We start from the raw sequence: 24,783 nt of genomic DNA on the forward strand, positions 1-24,783 counted from the left end.
TAGGTCAGGTTGTTTGATAGTGTTGTTCAAGTCTTCTCTATCCTTACTGACTTTCTCCCTACTTGTTCTCCCAGTTGTTAAGAGAGAGGTGTTGAAATCTCTGATAATATTTATAGATATATCTATTTCTTCTTCCAGTTTATAAAATTTTGTTTCTTGTATTGTGTGAAGCTCTTTTTTTTTTAAAGATTTTATTTATTTAGAGAGACAGAGAGAGAAGGAATACAAGCAGGGGGAGTAGGAGGGGAGAAGCAGGCTTCCCTCTGAGCATGGAGCCTGATGCAGGCCTCGATCCCTCGATGTTGGGATCATGACCCAAGCCAAAAGCAGATGCTTAACAACTGAGCCACCCAGGTGACCCTCCTGAAGCTCTTTTATTAGATACATAAACATTCAGGATTCTTACGTCTGCTTAATGAACTGATCCTTTTATGGTTATGAGATGACCCTCTTTTATCCCTTGTACTAGTTTTTTGCTCAAAAATCTACCTTGGCTGATACTAATATATAGCCATTTCACCTTTTTTTAAAAATGATTTTATTTATTTATGCAGGAAAGAGAAAGCACGGGGGTAGGGGGTGCCCACTGAGCAGGGAGCTCACCTTGGGGCTCCATCCCAGGACCCCAGGATCGTGACCTGAGCCAAAGGTCGATGCTTATCCAACTGAGCCACCCAGGCACCCCTCAGCTTTCTGCTCATTAATGTTAGTGTGGAACATTTTTTGGCCCATCCTCTTAGTTTTAACCTATTTGTGTCTTTATATTCAGAGTAAATATGCACTGCATATAGTTAGGTCTTATTTTTTTTTTCTAATTGACACCGTCTGCCTCTTAATTGAGGTCTTTATATAATCTCTATTTAATCTGATTACTAATAGGGCTGTGTTTCACTCTCCCATCTTGCTCTTTGTTTTCTGCTTATCACATCCGATTTTTGATCCTTCTTTCATCTTTTTTCTGTCTTCTTTTAGATTAATTATTTGCTATGATTTTATCTTCTATTTTGGTTTATAACCACTTTATAGTTTTTAGAAGTTGTTTTACAGCTTGCTATATACTATACATCTTTAACTTATCGTAGTCTACCTTTAAGTAACGTTGTACTTCTTCGTAGATGGTATATGAACAGTACTTCCATTTCTTGTCTCTCAGCCCATGGCTATTGTGTATTCTGTTTTACACCTACAAGATGTGGTAATTCCCACAATGTACTATTTTTTAAATTTTTGTTTTAAATTATCAATTACCTTTTTATTATTAATTTCATAGGTAGAATTTACTGATTCGTCTGTTGCATCTAACACCCAGTGCTCATTACTTCAAGTGCCCTCCTTAATGCCCATCACCCAACTACCCCATCCCCCACCCAGCTTACATCCAGCAACCCTCAGTTTGTTCTCTGCAGTTCAGCTACTCTTATGGTTTGCCTCCCTCTCAATTTTCATCTTATTTTTTTCCTTCCCTTCCCCTATGTTCATCTCTTTTGTTTCTTAAATTTCACCTATGGAGAAATCATATGGTATTTGTCTTTGACTAACTTATTTCACTTAGCATAATACACTGTAGCTCTATCCACATCGTTGCAAATGGCAAGATTTCATTCTTTTTGATGGCTGAGTAATATTCCACTATATAAATATATGCTGCATCTTCTTTATCCATTCATCTGTCCATGGACATTTGGGCTCTTTCCATAGTTTGGTTATTGTGGACATTGCTGCTATAAACATCAGAGTGCACTATTTTTGTATCCTTCGGATAAATACCTAGTAGTGCAGTTGCTGGGTCGTATGGTAGCTTTATTTTTAACTTTGTGGGGAAACTCCATACTGTTTTCCAGAATGGCTGAATGCTCAATTATATTTTAAAAGAAATTTTAAATAAGGAAAAAAGTATTTATATTTAACCACATATTTATCATTTGTAGTGCTCTTCATTCTGTTTCATAGCTCTAGATTTCTGTCTGGTAGCATTTTCTTCTGCCTGAAGCCCTTCCTTCCTTTTTTTTCTATTGCTGGTCTGCTACTGATAAATTCTAAAGTTGTCATACATCTTTAAACTCTTCATTTTGTCTCTGTTTTAGAAAGATATTTTTGAAGAGTATAGAATTCCAGGTTGACAATGTTCTTTCACGTTCTTAAAATATGCTGCCCTCAGGGCCTTTTGGCTTGCCTTGTTTCCAGCAAGAGGTCTGCCCTCATTCTGATATTTTATTCCTCTTCATGTAGTGTGTCATTTTTTTCTCTATCAATAACTTTTCAGATTTTTTCTTCATTAATTTTCATTTCTCTTCACTAGTTTGAAGCAATTTTATTATGGGCTTTAGCATAGTTTTCTTCATTTTTTTGTGCTTCAGAGTTGATTAAGATTTTTAGATTTCTGGGTTTAGAGGTTTTTATTTTTTAAAGATTTTATTTATTTATTTGACAGAGAGAGATCACAAGTAGGCAGAGAGGAGGCGGGGGGGCGGGGAAGCAGGCTTCCTGCTGAGCAGAGAGCCCGATGCAGGGCTCGATCCCATGACCCTGGAATCATGACCTGAGCCGAAGGCAGAGGCTTAACCCACTGAGCTACCCAGGCACCACTGGGTTTAGAGTTTTATAATTGAATTTTAAAATGTGTCAGCCATTATTTTTTCAAAATATTTTGTCCATCCACTTCTCTTTTCCCTCTTCTTCTTCTTTTTTTTTTTTTTTAAAGATTTTATTTGTTTATTTGACAGACAGAGATCACAAATAGGCAGAGAGGCAGGCAGAGAGAGAGGAGGAAGCAGGCCTCCGGCTGAGCAGAGAGCCCAATGCGGGGCTCGATCCCAGGACCTGGGATCATGACCCAAGCTGAAGGCAGAGGCTTTAACCCACTGAGCCACTCAGGCGCCCCTTCCCTTTTCTTCTGAAATACCAATTACCTGTGTGTTTTGCTGTTCAAAATTGTCCAGAGCTCACTGGTGATCTGTTATTTTTACTTGTTCTTCTTCCTGTGTTTCATTTTGAATTGTTCTATTACTATGTCCTCAAGTTCACTAATCCTTTTATTCTGTAGTGTCTAACATATTCTTAATTCCATCTAGTGTATTTTTCTTTTCAGCCATTGCAGTTTTCATCTCTGTAGGTTTGTTTGACGTCTCTTTAATATCTTGCAAGTGTTCCTTAACATATTAAAGCTTTTTATCTTCTTAACCATATGGAATATATCTATAATAGCTATTTCAGTGTAGACGTCTACAAATTTTTTGTTCTGTCTCATTTCTGGATATGTTTCTATGATCGATTGTTATCCTCATTATAAGCAGTATTTTCCTGTGTCTTTATTTCTTTTTCTTTTTCTTTTTCTTTTTTTCTCTGTCTTTGCATGCCTGGTAATTTGTGATTGAATGGCAGGCATTTTGAATTTTAGATTGCTGCATGCTGGCTTTTTTTTTTTTTTTTTTTGTATGCCTTTAAATACTTTTGAACATTGGGATGAAATTAAATTTGGGAACAGTTAGATCCTTTCTAGACTTATTTCTAAGATTTGTTAGGGAAGCCAGATCAACCTTCCATCTGGGGTTAATTTGACACCATTACTAAGCCAATACCTTTCTGAATATTCATCCTGATGATTCATGTATTACAAGATTTCCTGAACTAGTCCAGCCCCACTGTGCTCCAAGAAACGTTTTGCCTGCTCCTTTCTGGTGTTTTGTACCCCACCACCCCGGCCCCACCCCAAGTCTCAGTTGTTTCCTCACACCCATGCTCTGATCATTACTTTGCTGAAGACTCAAGGCTTGGTCACACTGTACATCCCTGAGTATCACTCTGTATGTGGTTCTTTCTTCTCTGGTTCTCTGCCTGTGACTTGCAGCCTCTTTAGCCTCCTCAGATTTTTAACTCTGTCTCCAAAACTCAGGGAGATTACCGGGTCCTGTTTAGGTCTCCCTTCCTAGACTGCAGCCCGGAAACTCCAGGCATTAACCCAGCATTATTGTAGGAATCAGCTTAGTTGTTTTTCTTAAGGATCACTATCCTGTGCTGCCTGTTATCCCGTGTTAGAAAACCATTTTCCATGTGTTTTATGTTACTTAAGGTGAAAGGTTCAATATTGTCCCTGTTACTTCCATCATTATCTGAAACAGAAGATTAGCTTCTGTATTATTCCATTTATTACCAGAGTAAATAAATTATTCACATAAGGATGATGCCCTTTTCATAGGGATTAGGTAAATAATATACATGAAAATCACTTTCTGTATGGTAAAGGGTAAAGAGTTATATAGGTGTTTGTCACTGTCACTACCTATACATAGGTAGTTGTGGATGATCTACATCAGAGTACAGCCTGAAAGGCCAAAAGATGGTGTTGTTTCTAATAAACTGTCTATGCTTCCATACATATCAATACGTCATGTTGCATATTTTTCTGTGCTGTGTGAATTCATGCATTCGTGTATTCAACATTTATTAGACACCCATATGTCAAGCAGTGTTCTTTTTTAAAAGATTTTATTTATTTACTTGACAGAGAGAGACACGGCGAGAGAGGGAACATGAGCATGGGGAGTAGGGGAGGGAGAAGCAGGCTTCTGGTGGAGCAGGGAGCCTTATGTGGGGCTCGATCCCAGGACCCTGTGTTCATGACTTGAGCCGAGGGCAGATGCTTAATTACTGAGCCACCCAAGTGCCCCAATCAAGCACTGTTCTAAGCACTGGACTTCTTTGCCATCAGGAGCTTATATTCTGTTGGTCTGTTTTTTCCTCTGTGTGCCTCAGCTATTCTATTTTTTTTTTTCTTTTAGTATAGTTGACACACAATGTTACATTAGTTTCAGGTGCACAACATAGTGATTTGCCAGATTTATACATCGTGCTAGTTCATGTCCTTTTTCTGTCACTCTCCGGACATGTTTCTCATTGCGACTCTGGGCCTCTGTCCGAACGCTCATCTCATTCTGCCTTCACCGCCTATATTTTCTTCTTCTAGTTCATCTTGTCTTCTTCCCATACTATCTTAGTCTTTGTTTCATCTAGTCCAGTTGTCATAATATTTGTCTTCTGTTACTAATCTTTCTTCCTGCGTAAAAGCCAGAACCAAATGAAAGTCTTTGCAAAAGCATACAAGGCTTTAAAAGATCTGTGTGCCCACTTATCTCTTTGACCTTTTCACTTACCACTCACGTCTTGTGGATTTTCCTCCAGTAACTTTGGCCTCCTTGCCATTGTTGTCTTTTGAAAACATCAGGTCCGGTCCTATCTCAGGGACTCGGCTTCTTCCTTTTCAAATACTGTTATTTCAAATACTTGGTATTCCTTTTCAAACACTGTTCTTCCATTTAGCCACGTCTTTTCCCTCACATTCTTCGAGTCTTTGCTCATTGTCATCTTTTCAGTGAGGCTTTTTCTGGCTCCTCCCTATTTTAAAACATCGTGTCTTCTACTATTACCTTTCCTTTTCTCCATTCCTACCTTATTTTTCTTGGTAACACTTATTACCCTCTTAATTATACTGTAAAATCTCTTGTTTCTTCTCTTTGGTTACACTAACATATAAATTCTACGAAGGAAGGGATGCCCGGGTGCTGACAGGACACCTGGACACTGCCTGGCACTAATAAGTAGCTGAGGGGTGCCTGGTGGCTCAGTGGGTTAAAGCCTCTGCTTTCAAGCTCAGTTCATGATCCCAGGGTCCTGGGATCGAGCCCCGCATCAGGCTCTCTGCTCAGCAGGGAGCCTGCTTCCTCCCCTCTCTCTGCCTGCCTCTCTGCCTACTTGTCATCTGTCTCTCTGTCAAATAAGTAAATAAATAAGATCTTTTTAAAAAAAATAAGGAGCTGAATAAGTATTTGTTGAACAAATGGGTCTCCTCCTTGGTAAAGTACTTTTTTGTTTGTTGTACTATGTTTATTGAATATACTTTTTTGTTTCATGTACTTTCAAAAATGAAGAGCTGAAGTAATTTATGCTTTTTCTTTAAAATCCCTTAACTTGTTTTATTTAGCTTATTAACATCTTTTGCCCAAGAGGTATGTAGGCTTCACGAAATAAAAGGTTCTCTATCCTGAATACATGTAGCATTAGATTGCATTCTAGTGGTAATAAATAATTCCAGCCTTAGAGATAACCCAAGAGGAGATGAGACTCCATTATAGACTTTAAAGCCCAACCAGAAACCCAGGGATGATCCAAAAGAAAAAAAAAAAAAATCCTTCCAAATATAGGATTCCTCTATTCTTCAAAAAAATGAGATAAGTTAGTACTATATTCAGAATTTTTTTTTAAATTTAAAGAGTTCTCCTAGAAAATACTTCAGAGTGAATCTAGGTGAAGCTTTCTTAATAAGACATACATATGTGTGTATTCACTCCCTGAAGTGTTATTTGAAAGCCTAATAAACCCTGAAAACCAAAAAATTTTGTGAAGTTTGCCACAGGCCCCTTTGGCAGCAAGACCCACTCTGACCTGATGTGTAGTCTTTATGATCCCCTTTGGTGAGGCTACTTCATACGTCTCACCATGGACATAGTAACGTGTTTGATTATAGTGTGGGCTCCAGCAACTGAGGGCCTGTGTGTTTTTTTTAAAAGCCTCTTTGCTAGAGTAAAACTAGACTCTCGTCATTGACAGCCTAACTTTTGGTGGTGGATGTTGCTGTTATTGCTTTTTCACCAGCTTTGCGAACCTGGGTATACTTCATGTGACAAAGAAGAAAGTATTTGAAACACTGGAAGCACGAATGACAGAGGCATGTACAAAGGGCTACAACCCCGGACTTTTGGTGCATCCTGATCTTGCCTATTTGCAAGCGGAAGGCGGAGGAGACCGGCAGCTCACAGGTGAGTGTCGCTCTGCCAGCCTGTGCTTTGAGATCAGGCTCTCCGTTGCTTGTGTGTAAACTGGGTGCTCCTCGGTCTACCCCAAGTTTCTCCTTCTCCCAAACTGTCCCTTGAGCTGCTACCACAGTTTCTCTGCTCAGAAACCTTTGATGGCATCCCACTCTTTCCTAGAATAAAGTCTATACCTCCACGGCCTGGTATAGAAAGCCCTCAGTCTGGCCCCAGTCACCTTTCCAGCTTTATCTCCAGTCCCTCCATGCACTCCTCTCTCCCCGTCACAGCTCCCTGAACACCTGATGCAGATTCATACTTTTTTATGTGTTTTCCACGACTTAAAACACCACACCCTGCCCTTTTCAGCCTGTCAAAACCAGTGTACAAGACAACACTCAGTTCCTTTGTTTTAGTTTTCTCTGTTTTACCTCCCCGGGCTCACCTTATTAGAAGGAATCTCTTCGGGCTCTTCAGGCACATCATAAACTATGCTCTTTCTTGTAAAAATGCTATGATTTTATGTTTCCTTATTTTTACTTACACTTTTTCTTTCCACCCCAATCCTGTCCTACCACATGTGCCGTTTCTGCTGTCACACATTGTCCATTGTCTGGTCATCCTGTCATCCTCTGTTACTCAGGTGACCCCAAACCATCACTGTTTTTCCACTCAACGCATTCTGATGTCCAGACTGGAAACTTTCACGTCACCTTTGAATGAATCCTCCTTGTTGCCTGCACTGCGTCTCCAGCCTGTGGCCCTGCTCCCCTCTGCTCTTTCTAGCACTCCGCTCCTCACTCCATTTTTCTTGCTTTGCTTCTCCCCATCCCCACCTCTGAACCAGTTTACACCCCGGGGCCAGATGGATCTTGCAAAAGCCTACGCCTCACCACTATTCAGTATCTCCCCGCTCGCTGTCTATAAGATCCAAATGCAGTAAGCTGGCCTTTTAGGCCTTTCAAGAGCTGGTCCCTGCTGAATTTCCAGTGTTCTTTCCCAGGACCGCCCCCCACCCTTTGTGTCAAACTGAATTATTCCATAGAAACACCATGATTCTCACTTCCTCGGCACATTCTTTCTATTCTTCCTGCTCTCTCTTCCTGGAATGCCTTTATTTACTCTCTGCATAAGTTCAAGTTGTACCATCCCTTCACGACTGAGAACATATGTCTCTTCTGCTCCAGAGCCTCTGGATTCTCCCCTCCTTTGAAATTCCCTATCTCTTTAGCTGTAGCACTTTCACAGTATTCTCCACTTGAATTATCACCTTTTATGATACTATAACTTAAATGCAAGCAGGCAAGGAAGGAGTCAAATGCAGTTGAGTCATTCAGTTTCTCCAGAAGCATTTTTGGGGTACCTCCCATGTGTCAGGCTCTGTGCTAGGCACTGTGGAATGAACATGGTCCCTGTGCTCAGGGAGCTTTCAGAAGACTTAATTTTCACATTTCACAGTACAACTCACGCATAATAAGTTTATTGCATTCTATGGCTTCACACCTTTTGTGCCTTTAACTGTCACTGTAGGGAGAAAAAGGAGAAATCAGGGGAAGATAAGAAAGGAGAGAGGCAGTTGAGTTCACGGAGGACAGTTTTCACTATCATCCAGAGAAAACATAGGTCTTCTTTTGATGCCTTTAATTTGGATGACATAAATGAGACAAATTTTTTGAAAATTGTATTAGCAATACAAACAATTTCAAAAGAAAAAAATAGATTTTTGTTTTCAATTCATGGTCTTTATTTGAGCTTTATAAAAACATCTTATCTAAAGTGTTCTGGCTTTACTCTTTCCCTGGGCATGAATGCGCTGTGCTGTGTGGTCCTAGATCGGGAAAAGGAGATCATCCGCCAGGCAGCCCTTCAGCAGACGAAGGAGATGGACCTCAGCGTGGTGCGGCTCATGTTTACAGCTTTTCTTCCAGATAGCACCGGCAGCTTCACGAGGCGCCTGGAACCCGTGGTGTCAGACGCCATCTATGACAGCAGTGAGTCCTTGACTTCTGCCGGGAGGCAGCTTGTGTAGTGTCAAGTACAGACTTTTAACCCAGGCCTGGCAGTTACTGACTAGCTCAGAATCCCAGGGCAAGTAACTTAATCACTTGGAGCCTCACATTTATCATCTACAAAATTGGAATACTAAAATCTAGCTTGAAACGTTGATGTCTAGATTCAAAGTGAATGCTACAAGGTGAGCAATAAATATGGCTCTCCTTCCTCCAATGTGCATGCTAGACTTTTATATGCCATTTGAGGATGGCAGAGCTCTTATTTATGAATTCCTTGCCATGAGGATATATTGTTGATGCTCCTAAAAAAACCCTCAATATTTTCTGTTGAGGCTCTAAAGAGGTGTTAATAAAAAAAACCCTTGCTCTTATCCGTCTACATTCTTGCATGTTCTAGCTTTTATCAAGAAAAGAACTTCAAGTTAACTGAATGAGTAGTCTAGACAGTATGTGACTTCAAAATTCTATTTCAGTGTGTAGTTCCTAGAACTTTTTAAAAGAGTTTTACAATGGTCTTCAGCATTTACCCTGCAGATTTCTTATTTGGTATGCATGGGATTTATTAAACAAATTGTAGAAGGCTGCAAGTGTGGTACCTAGGCTCACTGAAAGTTTATCGAGTTTGGTCTAAGTAGAAAACTCCATGCTCCAAGTACGACAACTGACCGATTTCTCTAATTTAAACAAGTTTGAAAGGAAGTGAAAGAGTTATAAAATGATGTAGACTTTTATACTAAAGATCACCTTAAAATGCAGCTGTGGGAGGGGGAAAAAAAAAAAGGAAGCTTTATACTATTACCACAAGCAACTTTTGCCCCTAACCACACAGAATTCTAATTTAGTCTGGGGAAAAGAATTTTAACCTCTCCATTTTTCTCTTCTGTAAAATAAGAATTTATAAGCAGTTTAAGAAAACTGTGCTTTTTTCTAGATTTTTAAGACTTTTGTAAAAGTATATCAGTATCATGGAAATAATTGAAGGTCTTGACTTATACAAAATTTCACAAATCCGTTGGCTCAGTACTTCCCTGAAACATCAGAAAAGATCTTTCTCTTTCTGTATGAATCTTTCTTAATGTGTTTGGGAGAAGCAAATATTGTTCTTTTCTGCCTCGTGTGTTTGGGTAGTAATGAATGATCCATGCTGAAGAGGTGAGGACTTCCAAGGACTTCCAAAAGCTTTTGTATTTGTGTCCTTGTTGAAACAATATAAATGAAAGCATCTATTTTTTTTTCTTTTTTTATAAACATATAATATATTTTTATCCCCAGGGGTACGGGTCTGTGAATCGCCAGGTTTACACACTTCACAGCACTCACCATAGCACATACCTCTATTTTTTTTTTAAATGAAAGTATAATTAACATACAGTATTATATTGCTTTCACACATACAACATATTGATTTGACAGTTTTATACATGACTTAATGCTGACCACTCCTGATAAATTATTTTAACTTTCTTTGGTTAATGTGTGCTAAGGGCAGGGTTCCCTCTAAGAGACTGGCTTCTAAAGCTGAGGATAAAGCATGATGTTTGTTGTTTCTCTCCTGTGGACAGAGGCCCCCAATGCGTCCAACTTGAAAATTGTAAGAATGGACAGGACAGCTGGGTGTGTAACTGGAGGAGAAGAAATTTATCTTCTCTGTGACAAGGTTCAGAAAGGTAAATATAAGCTCTGATTTCAAAATGTGAAATGTAATTCTGGGTGTGTCTGTGAGTCACTTTTTAGCAGCAAATCCAGTATATGCCTCTTCTGCCATGGAACTCCTTCAGAAAATGTACACATTTTGCCTCTTCCAAATTTGTTGTTCTTTTTTTAAAAATTTTATTTATTTATTTGACAGAAGGATAGAGAGAGAGCTCAAGTAGGCAGAATGGCAGGCAGAGGGAGAAGGAGAAGCAGGCTCCCCACTGAGCAGAGAGCCTGACTTGGGGCTTGATCCCAGAACCCTGAGATCATGACCTGAGCCAAAGACAGAGACTTAACCCACTGAGCCACCCAGGTGCTCCTATAGTGTAAAATCGTTAATTTAGTTTCTTTTATAAGGCTTCATTGCTGAGAGAGCTTTTCCAAAACATTCATGTGACACTGATGTCAATTGTGAAAAAGAGAATAAGGACTATAGGGAAATTCTCAGAGCATATTTCTCATAATTTCCACTTTCAAGAAAGGTTCTTGGCATTGACCTTTCATTAGTAATGGTACAAGATTTATAAAGGAGCAAAAGCTGAAGGAGATTGTGTTATTTTCTCCAACAACTCATTTTTAAAATACAGTGATAGAGAGTATGGTATGATAAAGATCTACTCACTACAAATTGACGAGCAATTTCCAAGTGAGGAGTGCATACCTAAAAATACAGCTCTTAAACAGAAGAATGATGGCTTTGAAGGCCTGAGATTTAAAGGTCAGAAAAAAATACAATCTAATTTTAAGGTAAACGTATATGTATCTTTATTCAAAAAAAACTTGTACTTCCTCTGCATATCCTGGTGTCCGCCTCTTTTTAACCCATTCTATCCGGGTGATATGTACACATTCAATGAGTAAACACAATCTGAGTTCCTTTATTTATAAATGCAATTCTTAATCATTATCATCACATTGGAATGACTTATTAAGAGAAGTCTTGTAGGGGCACCTGGGTGGCTCAGTGGGTTGAGCCGCTGCCTTCAGCTCAGGTCATGATCTCGAGTTCCCGGGATCGAGTCCCGCATCGGGCTCTCTGCTCAGCAGGGAGGCCTGCTTCCTCATCTCTCTCTCTGCCTGCCTCTCTGCCTACTTGTGATCTCTCTCTGTCAAAAAAATAAATAAAATCTTTAAAAAAAAAAAAAAAAGAGAAGTCTTGTACCTGGCTTAAAGAGTCTGAATAACTAGGTCCTGTTTAGTCCTACCTGAAGGCAAAGGAATTGACCAGGAGATAATGAGCTGTTTTATCCAACCCTAATATTTCTAAAATTCTATTTAAATAGAAGTATGAACTTAGTTTTCATAAATCAGTAGTGCAGTTCTTTCTATAAAATGGGAAGTAAAGCCAAGGAGATGCCAGTCTGAGTTATATTGTCATATTTCTGCAGAAGTAGAATCAATGACACAAGTGTGAAATTTAGGCATTCCTATTTCATCCAAAGGTACTTGACCAATATGATTTTTTTTAAGATTTTTTTTTTAATTTGAGAAAGAGAGAGCATGAGAGGGGAGAAGGTCAGAGGGAGAAGCAGACTCCCCGTGGAGCTGGGAGCCCCATGCAGGACTCGATCCCGGGACTCTGGGATCATGACCTGAGCAGAAGACAGTCGCTTAACCAACTGAGCTACCCAGGTGCCCCCAATATGATATTTTTAACAACTTCTCCATATGGACTGACAAAGTATCACAAGGAAGCAGCGGAGCAGAATGTTTATGAGCCTGGAGGCTGTGTTCAAATTCTGCTTCTCCACTTACTAGCTATTCAATCTTGGATAAGTCACTTAATCTCTCTGAATCCAATTTCTCTTCCACAAAATGGGATTTTAATAGTCCACTTGCATCACAGAGTTGTGAGGATGAAATCAGTTCATGTATACACATAAATCCCTTAAAATAGTGTTACCATATAGTATACTTTATAGAAGTTAAATATTATTTATAGATCTGTATGGAGTTTGAACCACCCTTTGGGATTCTGATATTCTTTGATATCCCTTGTGTTTCTCAGAAATGAATTGGGTTAGTGATGGAGAAGTGGGAAAGTCAAAGACTGGTTAAGAGTAAAGTTAGATCGAATAGGTAAATCTAGTGTTCTCTCATTATAAATGAAACTCAGCGTCCATTACTGTGGTAACTAATAAAAAAAATGCAATGATTTGTGAAAATTTTGAATGATTCAAAAGTCTTTCATATTAATTACTTTTTTAAAAGTTTAAACACATAGTAGGTAGAATATTGAACCAGCTGCATTTTCCAGCATGCTTACAAATATTACTACTCTATGTGAAATTATACTTCTGTGTAATATGTGACTGTTTGCAGATGACATCCAGATTCGATTTTATGAAGAGGAGGAAAATGGTGGGATCTGGGAAGGATTTGGAGATTTTTCCCCCACAGATGTTCATAGACAAGTAAGTGGATGATGATGATGGTCATGACGATTTTACATTTTCTGTCTTGTTGAAATTCAGTACTTAATTTCCATGTATGAAATAAGAAAAATCGTAAATACTTATTTAACTTTCATAAAAGAATACTATTTTTAACACTCTTGCACATCTTCCAGAAAAGTTATCTACCATAGAATTATGAGCAAGGCCTTAGACTACTGGCTCTGAGACCTTGTCATGACATTTCATTTGGGTGTCTGGTCACCTACCCATTAAGGCAATGGCCCTCAGGTCCTTTAGGGGAAATATTTTAAGTAATCATATTAATCTGTTCAGACTGACATAACAAAGTACCATCGACTGGGTGTATTAAGCAACAGAAATTTATTTCATCATGGTTCTGAAGGCTAGAAGTCCCAGATCAAGGCCTGACAGGGATGGTTCCTGGTGAGAGCTCTCTCCTCCTGGCCTGCAGACAGCCACCTTCTGGCTATGTCCTCTCACGGCAGAGAGAAGAGAAGTAGCTCTCTGGTGTCTCTTCCTATAAGAACACTAATCCTATCCTGTCACAGTTCTACCCTCATGACCTCATTTAACTTTATTTACTTCCATAAAAGCCCTTTCTCCAAATATAGCCACACTAGGGGTTAGGGCTTCAACATGTGAATTTTGAAGGGACAGTCATCTACTATAGTATTCCATCTGAGTAATTATGGCGAGACCTGTTAAAGAGATATTGTAATGGAAAGTGTCGAAAGGAAGAGTCTTCTACTTGAGGCTGATATCATCGTGATAAGTCAGGAGTTCCCAGTGACAAGTGAGTATATAACTAAGAGAAATGCTGTTTTGTATCTTAATCACTCTCAGTGATTGAGAAATACTGTTTTCACCCCCCAAAACTGGAAACAATCTAAAATGTCCATCAAGAAGTGGCCAGTTAAGGGAATTATGGTGGATCTGTATGAGGGAATATTATGCAGTTATTAAAGAGAATGAATAGTTGATGAACTAATATGGAAAAATCTCGAAAGTACAACATTAAAAAATATTTTAAGATACAGAACAAAGTGCATATAAAAAAGATTCAGTCATGATCTCGGGGTCCTGAGATCAAGCCCCACATCGGGCTCTCTGCTCAGCAGGGAGCCTGCTTCCCCTCTCTCTGCCTGCCTTTCTGCCTACTAGTGATCTCTCTCTCTCTGACAAATAAATATTAAAAATTTTTTTAAAAAGGATTACCTGTTTCAAAATGCTTTAAAAAAATAGATCGTTCATGTTTGCATAAGCATAAGGAAATTCTGGAAGAGTACCCAAGGAATGAATAACATCACCGTGCTTCCCTTTGGGGGCAGGCTCACAGTAGGAATTGCTTAGATTGGAGCTCCAGAGGCATATGCAGGTGTGTTCAGACATGGGGTATGCCCCTCTGTACCTCTCCATATTTTACAAAGACTCGATCCCTATGAATACATTACATAGTCAAAAAAAAATCAAACAAGAAACTGTAAAAATGCCAAACTATTGTGGCATTACCAGAAATTAGTGAGGAGGGTAGCTGAGAGGTGTCACAGAATGCCCTCAAAGCCTAGCGCATTGGCCATCCTCACTTGGAAATACATGTCTCTCTTGCAGAATTTAGCTTCCTCTCCTCATTGGCCAACCTACAGGCTGATTGTAGTACCCCGTTCTTCACTCTCTCTTTCCACATCCAGTGTTTCTGATATTGCTGTAAATAATTTTGGAGCATGTTAAGGCTGACTTAGAAGAGAAAGAGGAGTATATGATGTATTTTACTCACACGATTATTTAACTACTGGAAGACATTTGAAATGTTAGACAAATGAAAAGAAAGGTTGGCAAAACATTAGCATAATCTTGTATTTCAGTTTTACTGTGTCAATTTAATGATAATGTATGGGCATAGAATTCTGAGTTTGTAACTTTCTCTAGAATGCCTTCTTTTTTAGTATACTGTGTCTAGACATTGGGCATAAAGAATATGTTTAATGAGTAGCATTTCCAGGAAAAAAAAATACAGGCCTCCCCCAACATTTGGATCTTTGTATCCTACAGTTCGCCATCGTCTTCAAAACCCCAAAGTATAAAGATGTCAACATCACAAAACCAGCTTCCGTGTTTGTCCAACTTCGGAGGAAATCTGATTTGGAAACTAGCGAACCCAAACCTTTTCTCTACTACCCTGAAATCAAAGGTAACTCGGTTGCTTACACTCTTGTGCTGTTTCCCATAAAAGGACAGAGCTGATCAGAAAAGATCAGTTGACTGCTTCCTTTGAATGGCTTCGAGGAGCTGGCCCCCAGACCAATGGTATTGATTTTTAGAGGAGGGAAGTAATATCCTATTTTAGGGATCATGGAATTAAGTCCAGCCTTTCAAAACAGTGTTACTTTTACCAAGCTTATGTGAGATTTAGACATTTGAGAATTAGCCCTTGAATCTGAGAATCTGCCATTTATTTGAGACTCTTTGGGTTTGGCCGGTTAAGGCGGCTGTTCAGGAGAATCAAACGCTGTATCAACTGGCCTCAGACGGTAGAACGGGAGACTCAGCCACCATGCAGTGCAGATCCATAAAAATGAATAAAGCACCCTTCTTGTCCTCACAAAAGACACCCCAAGAAGGGGAGAGAATAATCTTACATAGTTACAATGAGAATTATGATTTTGATAAGCTCCCACAGGGAGGCATCCAAAAACACTTTGAGGATTCTGAGGACCCTTGTTTCGAAAGAAGCCACCAAGAAGTAGGCTTCTTGGGGTGCTTGGGTGGCTCAGTGGGTTAAAGCCTTTGCCTTCGGCTCAGGTCATGATCTCAGGATCCTGGGATCGGGCCCCGTATTGGGCTCTCTGCTCAGCGGGGAGCCTGCTTCCTCCTGTCTCTCTACCTGCTTCTCTGTGATCTCCATCTGTCAAATAAATAAATAAAATTTAAAAAAAAAAAAAAGAAGAAGAAGAAGAAGAAGAAGTAGGCTTCTTCAAGGTTTTTTCACTTGGGGTGTATTTCAGTAATTGGGTGAGAAACAGGGAACGTAAGGGTTTCCTAGGCTTAAGAAACTTGAGGAGCTGAACAATTAGTGTTTGTTCAGAAAGAAGTGAGAGCCTTGTGAGCACCAAGATGAACCACCGAAGACCAAGGCAGGTAAGGAAGTCCAGAGCCAAGCACAGAAGTGCTCTGATGGGTAGCTGAAGAATTCTGATTGATTCTGGAGAGGAGAATGATGAGGCCTACTGAGATTTGGATTGATGACTCTGACTTCCTTATGTGGACACTGAGGAGACTATCTGAGCAGCATACAAGGAGCCCGAAGAGTAATGCAAGAGTCCAGGTGAGAAAAGGTGAGGTTCATGAAGGTCATAGTGCAAAGAATGAAAGAAGGTAGTGTCAAGAAGACCCAGATGCTGGTTGGGGTAGGAGGTGAAGGAAAAATTCAGGAGTCCTAGATGGTTCTAGGAATCCCAGCCATGTTACGTGGTTGAGCTGATGTAAGAATCAAGAGAGCAAAAGTAGGTTTGAGTGGGCAAAGAGGGAGCTCAGTTTCAAACATGTCACATTGTTTTCTCTGGCAAATTCCTAATAAGCCGTCAAAAGGCAAGACTGGAACTCCAGAAGGCAGGGTGGGAAATTTAGCATTGAGAATCCTCTCAGAATGAGTGTGACAAGCCCCTCAGTGGAATAATTGCTCAAAGATCCTTCTTAACCTAGAGTCCACTGATCCCCAAAGGGTCCAAAAATAGAAATGGACTTTAGTTAATAGCTTTTTAATATAATCCTATTTTGTATTTTACATATTAATAATTAAGATTCTAAGAAGAGATCCGTGGGCTTCACAAGACTGTAAAAAGGGGTCATGGCACAAAGAAAGTCAGAAACCCCTGGGTTAGAGGGAAGTGAGACCATAGGGGGAGGTCAATGAAATGATCATCACAGGGCATGTCTTGACTGACGTCAGAAGCCACAAAGGTGCCGTATTGATGATGCACAGGAATATTGGATCCTGTGACAGCCACATGTGATGTGGGATCCTTGAAAAGGGCTTCTTTTCCTAGGATTCATGTTGTGGCAGGAGCATTTAGAAGATGATTCCATGGGTTCTCTTCTTTTTCAGAAGTTGTGACCTGTCCACCACTGAGTCCAATTTTTAGTGCATTCCATTACTGTGGTGTGAAGACATTGTCAGCAGAAGAGCTTTTTTCCCCCTCCACGTATAATTTCATGCAAAATCCCAGTACATATAGGCTGAAAAATCCCAGTACTGACAGGCTCTGGTTAAAGTGGAAGTAGGGAGCCGACCCACTTGGTCTTGCCTAGAAACCCACCTCCCCTTATTTCTTGACCCAGCAATAGCCTGAGGTCTTCCAAATGCTTTAGGCTGCATAAAGATGAAAATCACTGCTTTCAATTAAACACACTTATTTAATAGACACAGAAGAGAAATATGGCTAATCTGGGGGGACTTTCTGAGGGAAAAAAATAGATTTCTTCTCCTAAAATACATCTTCACATAATGTCTGTTCTTTCCGACACAGAGAATTACTTTTAAAAAAATACCCAGATTACCTACACATGTATGAGCCTAGAAGCATTCAAAGCTAAGCTTGGTTTCTAGGCCACCTGTCTACCTTTTGCAGTGGTATCTGTTCATCAAAAGAGTAAGGGACAGCTGGGACATGTTCAGACATTCATTCATAATATCAGATGCTGGGGTTAGAGAATGGGGTCTTCTAAAAGTTCAAAATCCCCACCTATATGCTTCAAGCACTTCCAGACTGCCACTGACTAAAAGCTCCATGTAATACAAACAAATAAGAAGAACCATCTGGGGGTGTCTGGGTGGCTCAGTGGGTTAAAGCCTCTGCCTTCAGCTCAGGTCATGATCCCAGGGTTCTGGGATCGAGCCCCACATCCGGCTCTCTGCTCTGTGGGGAGCCTGCTTCCTCCTCTCTCTCTCTCTGCCTGCCTCTCTGCCTACTTGTGATCTCTGTCTGTCAAATAAATAAATAAAATCTTGAAAAAAGAAAAATAAGGGCAGTTGAGCTCCACAGAAAGAATGACCAAACATATTGTGATCAAGTCGTGTGAGATTAGAACTATTTCATTGAAGGTAAAAAATTACCTTAGTCAATAAAGCCTTCTGGATTATAAAATTCCAAGGTGAAATAATTGCAGGGAGCAATCATCACACGACATATGACGTGGTCCCAAAAAGTAGCAGGCCGTTTCATATAAGACTAAGTGTATGAAAGTGAATCCGAACTATACAACCCAGGAAAAGAATCACTGTATACATTTCTCAGAAGTCACTGAATACATCTTCCACTGCCCCAGCCCCTGCAGTCACTCCTTATGTCATTGCCTAATTTTGTATTTTTTGTTATCTTATCAATATGTAAAATTGTCTTATGTATTAATTTACATGTCTTATCTTCTTCCATCTTCAATAGGAAGACTATTCTTTAAGTCATAGATTTGATCTTTCATGTTTATTGCTACATTCCCAACATCTAGAACAGTATATGCCATGTATGTACTTTTTTAAGTAGGCTCTACACCCACGTGGGGCTTGAATTCACTACCCCGAGATCAAAAAGTACATGTTCTACTGCCTGAGCCAGCCGGTTACCTCTTAGTATATGTCATATAGTAGATGCTGAGATAAATCTGAAAGCGGACTTATTTTTTTCAAGTTTTTATTTTAATTCCACTTAGTTAACACACAGTGTTCTGTTAGTTTCAGCTGTATGATATAGTGACTCAGCACTTCCATACATCACAAGTGCCCTCCTTAATCCCCACCACCTATTTCACCCGCCACCACCCACCTCCCCTCTGGTAACCAGCAGCTTGTTCTCTGTAATTAAAAGTCTGTTTCTTGATTTGTCTCTTCCTTTTTTTTTCCTCTCTGCTTGTTTGTTTTGTTTCTTAAATTCCACATGACTATAATCACGTGATATCTTTCTCTGACTTATTTTGCTTAGTGCATAATACTGTCTAGCTCCATCCATGTTTTTGCAGATGGCAAGATTTTGTTCTTTTTTATGGCTGAATAATATTGTATATCATATATATTATGTATAAACACACACATGCATGTATTTTATATATATGATATATATATCACACATACAAACACACACACACTGTATCTTCTTTTTTTTTTTTAAGATTTTATTTGCTTATTTGACAAAGATCCCAAGTAGGCAGAGAGGCAGGCAGAGAGAGAGGAAGGGAAGTAGGCTCCTTGCTGAGCAGAGAACCCAATGCAGGGCCCCATCCCAGGACCCTGGGATCATGACCTGAGCCGAAGGCAGAACCTTTAACCCACTGAGTCACCCAGGCGCCCCACACTGTATCTTCTTTATCCATTCATCAGTCGATAGATACTTGGGCTGCTTCCATATCCTGGCTCTTGTAAATATGAAAGCTGACTTATTGATTGACCCCTCCAAAAGGCTAGAAATTTGTTGGGTGCCATCAAGAAGGACATCAGACAAAGAAATATAACACATATTCCTTTCATTGTATTGAATCATCCAGACACCTCTATGGTTATTGACATTGTACCTCATCAAAACTTTATGGAGACGGTTGGGTTCAGGGAAGACAAAATAATAGAGAAGGATGATTGAAAAGAAAAGAAGATATTTGAGGAACTGCTGTATGAAAGCAAAAAAAGACCATGTGATTTTTCAGTCTGAAAAGATAGAGATTCAGAAGAAACAGAATCATAATCTTTAAATTATGAAAGGAATGCAGATATCTTTACTAGAACACTAGAACCCGAAAAATCAGAATGAGTTACTTTTAAGGCATACACACAGCATAAAAAGGGTGGAGACTAAAAGCTTATGTTTGTGAACTGAACTATTATCATAATCATCAATTATTAAAAGAAAGAGGGGGTGCCTTGGTGGCTCGGTGGGTTAAGTATGACTCTTCATTTCAGCTCAGATCTTGATTTTGAGGTCATGGGATCAAGCTCCGCATGGGGCACTGCGCTTAGCACGGAGGCAGCTTTGAATTCTCCTCCCTCTTCCTCCTGCTCACTTTCTCTGTGTCTCAAGTAAATAAATAAAATCTTTAAAAAAAAAAAAAAAAAAAAGCTATGGCAGGGGTGGGAAAGGAGAGATATTTTGGAGTGTTTCCCAAAAATGGCTGCTTGATATAATGGAAAGCTCACTAAACTTTGGATCTGATCCTCACTCTGTCCTGACCTCTGACAAGTCCCCTAATCTTCCTAGCTTCTATTTCCTCTTCCCCAAAGGAGAGCTTGTAGTAAGTGACCACTTAGATCCCTTCTGGAATAGGTTGATGTTTCATAGTACAACCCATGGTGCCACTGTCAAAGGCAGACCATGAAGATAAGTAAACGCAATGGGAAAATCTCCATGTTTATTTCTGGGAAATTTAGACTGCAGGTTCTTCTCTTTAAAAGCCGGTCGTAATGAAATTTCCATTTCAGTTTCTTGTCATTGAAATCTTAATGGATATAGAATATTTAATATTTTTAATTGACTCAAAAATTCTCATTTTACAGTGAAATATAACCATTGAACATCTGTTTTCTAAGTCAAAAGAAGTACATAGCAAATGCCAAATGATCTCTTTGCTAGAAAGCACGTCAATAGATAACATTATCCCCGAAGATGAATGAGTGAACTGTTTCCCTCCTGTGTTTCATATTTCTAATGAACTAATATTCTATGTGAGACCAACAGTATATAGATTGAGTAATAAATACGACTATTGGTTATAGTACAACTGATGGGAAAATTTTATAAATCTATCCAAAATCTTTGATAAGGACATTTGTAAAGTTTTTCTACTTTGAGGCCAACACTTTCTAGGGGAAGCACATTCTCTTCAAGTTGACCGACATTGGCTTTCTTCTTCCTAACAGGTGTGGACATGATAGTTTGTTGTTGTTGTTGTTGTTGTTGTTGTTGTTTTAAGATTTTATTTATTTATTTGTCAGAGAGAGAGCACAAGCAGGGGAGCAGCTAGCAGAAATAGAGGAGGAAGCAGGCTCCCCACTGAGCAAGGAGCCTGGTGTGGGGCTCGGGACTTGATCCCAGGACCCTGGGATCATGACTTGAGCCAAAGGCAGCTGCTTAACTGATTGAGCGGCTCAGGCATCCCGACATGATCAGTTTTTGAACCATTATTTGTAAGGGTACTTTGCTGTATCCTATTCCATGCTTTAGTCTTCCAGCTGCACTGTAGTGACTGTGAGGTAGTCAGTAAGAGCATCCTCTTGAGCCCTGAGGTGACTGAAACAACCACAGAATTAGAAATAAGTAGGGATCTTTCTGAACATAAAAACATTGACCAAAACTGACGTTGAAAAATCAGAAATAGGAGGCGCCTGAGTGGCTCAGTGGGTTAAGCCTCTGCCTTGGGCTCAGGTCATGATCTCAGGGTCCTGGGATCGAGCCCTGCATCAGGCTCTCTGCTCATCAGGGAGCCTGCTTCCCCCTCTCTCTTGCCTAACTCTCTGCCTACTTGTGATATCTCTCTGTGACAAATAAATAAAACTCTTTTAAAAATAGAAAAAAATTTTAAAAATTAAAAAAAAGAAAAATCAGAAATAGGACAATTGTTAAGTATCAAACTGCTCATTGAGAAAAAGAATACCGCACTGGTTATTTACTTAAACAAAAACCGTCCATCCTTTTAGCCCAAAAGAGAGAGGGGAGAAAAAAGTATATGGTAGGAAGGCCAGAGAAGAGAAAGAAACGGAAACAGAAAGAAGAAACAAGAACACGGTAATGGACCGCAAAGGCATTGGGACTGGTGAGAACAACAGAGTGAAAAGCAAAAGAAAAACAGCAACTACACAAGGAATGAGGGAAGATGGTTTAAGTAGTGTCTGGACTGGGACAGTCAACAGTCTCGGGGGCATCACTGTACTGCAGTCAAGCTGTGTTCTTAGACTTTCAGCCTCCCGTTTCTCATCAGTCACCACTGACTACCGATCCCTCTTTCCTTGTATTTCTGGGGTTCGCCCAGTTGTATTATCATGGTGCCCAGTAAGGAACAGCCCCCGTCTCCTTATGTCTCCACTGTCTCTGCCTCTCACTTTGACTCTTCATTTTGTCCTATGCACTGCAACAGGGGAAGCTTCCTAAAATACCACCCTATGTGCATCATCCCCGGTTCAGAAACACTCAGTGGCTCTCCTGCTGGTAAACCCCTTTGGTTCACAATCCAGAAGCTCTACAGGGCAGTCCCAAGTAGCCCCATTTCTCAAGAATATCTCATGCTCAACTTTCACTTCAGCTAAACGGAACCACTGCAGCTCTCAGAAGCACACAGTGTACATTCCTTCCTTCATTACTTGCCCCTATATCCCATCTCCAGAACATCCTCCCGGTGCCCTCTCCTGACAGAAAGTTGATTCCTGCAAGACTTTCCTGAGTTTTCCACCCCACAGGGACTTCCTAGAAGTGCTTCCTCGATCTCCTGGAACACTGGTGTGCGCCATAAATTTACCATATATAGCACTGGGGTCCTCTCTCTCTCCAGGTCTCCCCCGCAACACCCCCTGCAACCTTAAAATTATATTTTAAGGGTTCTTGACAGCAAAGACATTATTCATATATTCTTTCTCCCTAGCACTTAGTTCATAGCAGAGTCATTATAAATGGTAGTTGGCTAGGAATCCTTTGTGAATGACCAAATGAGAATGCTCAGTATTGGTTTTCTTATTCTGTGTCTTCAGTATCCTAACGTTTGCTGGGAAATCTAGTCTTTCACTAATCTGAATGACACTGGGGACTTCAGAAACTGCTGCAGAGGGGATTTGGGTGTGTGCAGCTCTGTGGTCTCTCTGAGGCCAGTTCTCTGTATTCCGATCCATTGGAATAAATATACTGCTTCTTGAAATTTGGCATCTCTTCCTCCTTGGGTGATTTCTGTTTCCCTTTAAGGTGTTTAAAAATACCATCCGAATCAATACTCTTTCTGTGGCTAGTAGTGGAATTGAATCAGTCTTTTCTCCTCTGGTTTCTCTTCCTTTAAATACAGATAAAGAGGAAGTGCAGAGGAAACGGCAGAAGCTCATGCCTAATTTCTCAGATAGTTTCGGCGGCGGGAGCGGAGCCGGAGCTGGAGGCGGAGGCATGTTTGGAGGTGGCGGTGGCGGAGGGGGTGCTGGAAGTACGGGGCCAGGTACGAGCTAAGTCTGCTTTTTCTAAAGCTTGTCATGGTCGAATTTTCCTTTCCTAGAGTTCCCAGATTGTATGTGGGTCAAGCGGCCGGGACATTATTGAATGCAACAGATTAAATTAATTAAAATTTCCCAACATACAGAATTTTTCAAGGAAACGCATGTTCCTATTGCAACATGTAGGTAACACCAAAAACAGTAAGAAGAAAAAAAGTCACCCGAGGCCAGTTATCTGAAGAATGCATCTATTAACGTTTTGGTGTATTTCCCCTCCCCCCCCTTCCTTCCTCCCCTCTTCCTTCCCTTCAGTCCCTCCCTTCCATACTGTCTTGGTTTTCTTTGGAACCATTGAGAGGATTTCATATTATATGTACTACATTGTAGAAAATCTGAAGATACATAAAATCCTGCTGTTGAAGGTTAACTTCTGCAAATTTTTTTTTCTGTGCAGACATTATACTATGTATTTATGCAGTGTCATGAGTACAGCTGCAGTCCTCATAATGTGTTGTATTTGATCTATTCACCTGTATGATTTATTATCAGCACATCACGATTGTGTATATAGAGTCAGAGATGCCGCTTCTCCCTAACAGATTAAGTAACATAAGCATTTCCCCCGTGGCAGTATAAATTTTATGTAAGCGTAACATTTTAAGCATCAGTTAAATGACTCCTAGTATTTCATCAAGTGAACACACCATAGTATTACTTACTTGAATGTGTTTCCTGTTTTTTATTGTCTTTACTCAATGCCTTCGTCCACATTGCTTTTCTTTTATTCCAGATTGTTTTTGTAAATTAGATTCTTTGAAGTAAAATTACAGTGTCAGAGAGTATGACATCTAATACCAGCTGCTTCCCCCAAAGAGTTTTACGTGTGAGTTTATGCTTCCACCAAGTTTTGGAAAAACTTGCCACCAAGTGCCTGAGAATGAACAATGTGGTCATGTTTCCCCTGAAGAGTCAGTATTTTTTCCGTATTTTGTTTGGTTCAGTTTTTCCCGCCGGAGGTTGTTTCAGGGTCCTCTGTGTCAGCAAATCGGAGTTTGGTTGGTGACCACTCACCACTGGCCTTTCCTCTCCACACAGGGGTGGGAGCCTTTCTCCAGCATGAACTCTTCCACACTGCCCCAGGCCTGGGCGTTGCCTGAGTTGCTAAATCTAAGCTTGATCAGAGTGGAATTCTGATCATCCTGTCATCTCCCACAGTGTATCTTGCTAACTCTCCATGGAAGCAGCGGATTGGGCACACTGGCCTCCCACACCAAAGCCCACACTCACCTTAAGGAAGGACACTTAACTTTGCTGAGTCTTTGTTTTTAAAAAAAAAAAAAAAAAAAAAAAAAGCATGAGGTTTCAATTGTTTTGCTTGCTTTTTCAGGGTATGGCTTCCCTCACTATGGATTTCCTACATATGGTGGAATTACCTTCCATCCCGGAACCACTAAATCTAATGCTGGGATGAAACATGGTAAGTAAGATAGTTTTTTTAATAGTGAGGAAAGAATAACAAAACTAATGCTAAGAAGGGTTTGTTTTTTTTTTTATCATTACCTATCATGACATTATCATCTTGAAAAAAAACTGATAAAGGCAAATAAACTAAGAAGGTACTTTTCCATTAAAAAAAAAAAAGTTATTCCCTGTGATGAATATAAATTCTAGTCCCAGTGCTGTGTTTAAACACTGGG

The 24,783-nt window shown here is 40.0% G+C and overlaps 1 protein-coding gene across 4 annotated transcripts in view; it reads left to right on the forward strand.

Moving 5' to 3' along the window:
* NFKB1 (nuclear factor kappa B subunit 1) overlaps window positions 1-24,783 on the forward strand; it is a 119,988-nt gene that overhangs the window by 73,368 nt on the left and 21,837 nt on the right. For all 4 annotated transcript variants that reach the window (XM_032333025.1, XM_032333023.1, XM_032333024.1 and 1 more), the window contains 7 exons: window positions 6,649-6,812; window positions 8,636-8,794; window positions 10,378-10,482; window positions 12,833-12,924; window positions 14,977-15,115; window positions 22,948-23,091; window positions 24,474-24,563. In XM_032333025.1, the coding sequence (XP_032188916.1) occupies window positions 6,649-6,812; window positions 8,636-8,794; window positions 10,378-10,482; window positions 12,833-12,924; window positions 14,977-15,115; window positions 22,948-23,091; window positions 24,474-24,563 (893 nt within the window). The remainder of the gene's footprint in view (window positions 1-6,648; window positions 6,813-8,635; window positions 8,795-10,377; window positions 10,483-12,832; window positions 12,925-14,976; window positions 15,116-22,947; window positions 23,092-24,473; window positions 24,564-24,783) is intronic.

Source organism: Mustela erminea, chromosome 2, assembly GCF_009829155.1.
Source record: "Mustela erminea isolate mMusErm1 chromosome 2, mMusErm1.Pri, whole genome shotgun sequence".
In the NCBI taxonomy this organism is placed as follows: Eukaryota; Metazoa; Chordata; class Mammalia; order Carnivora; family Mustelidae; genus Mustela; species Mustela erminea.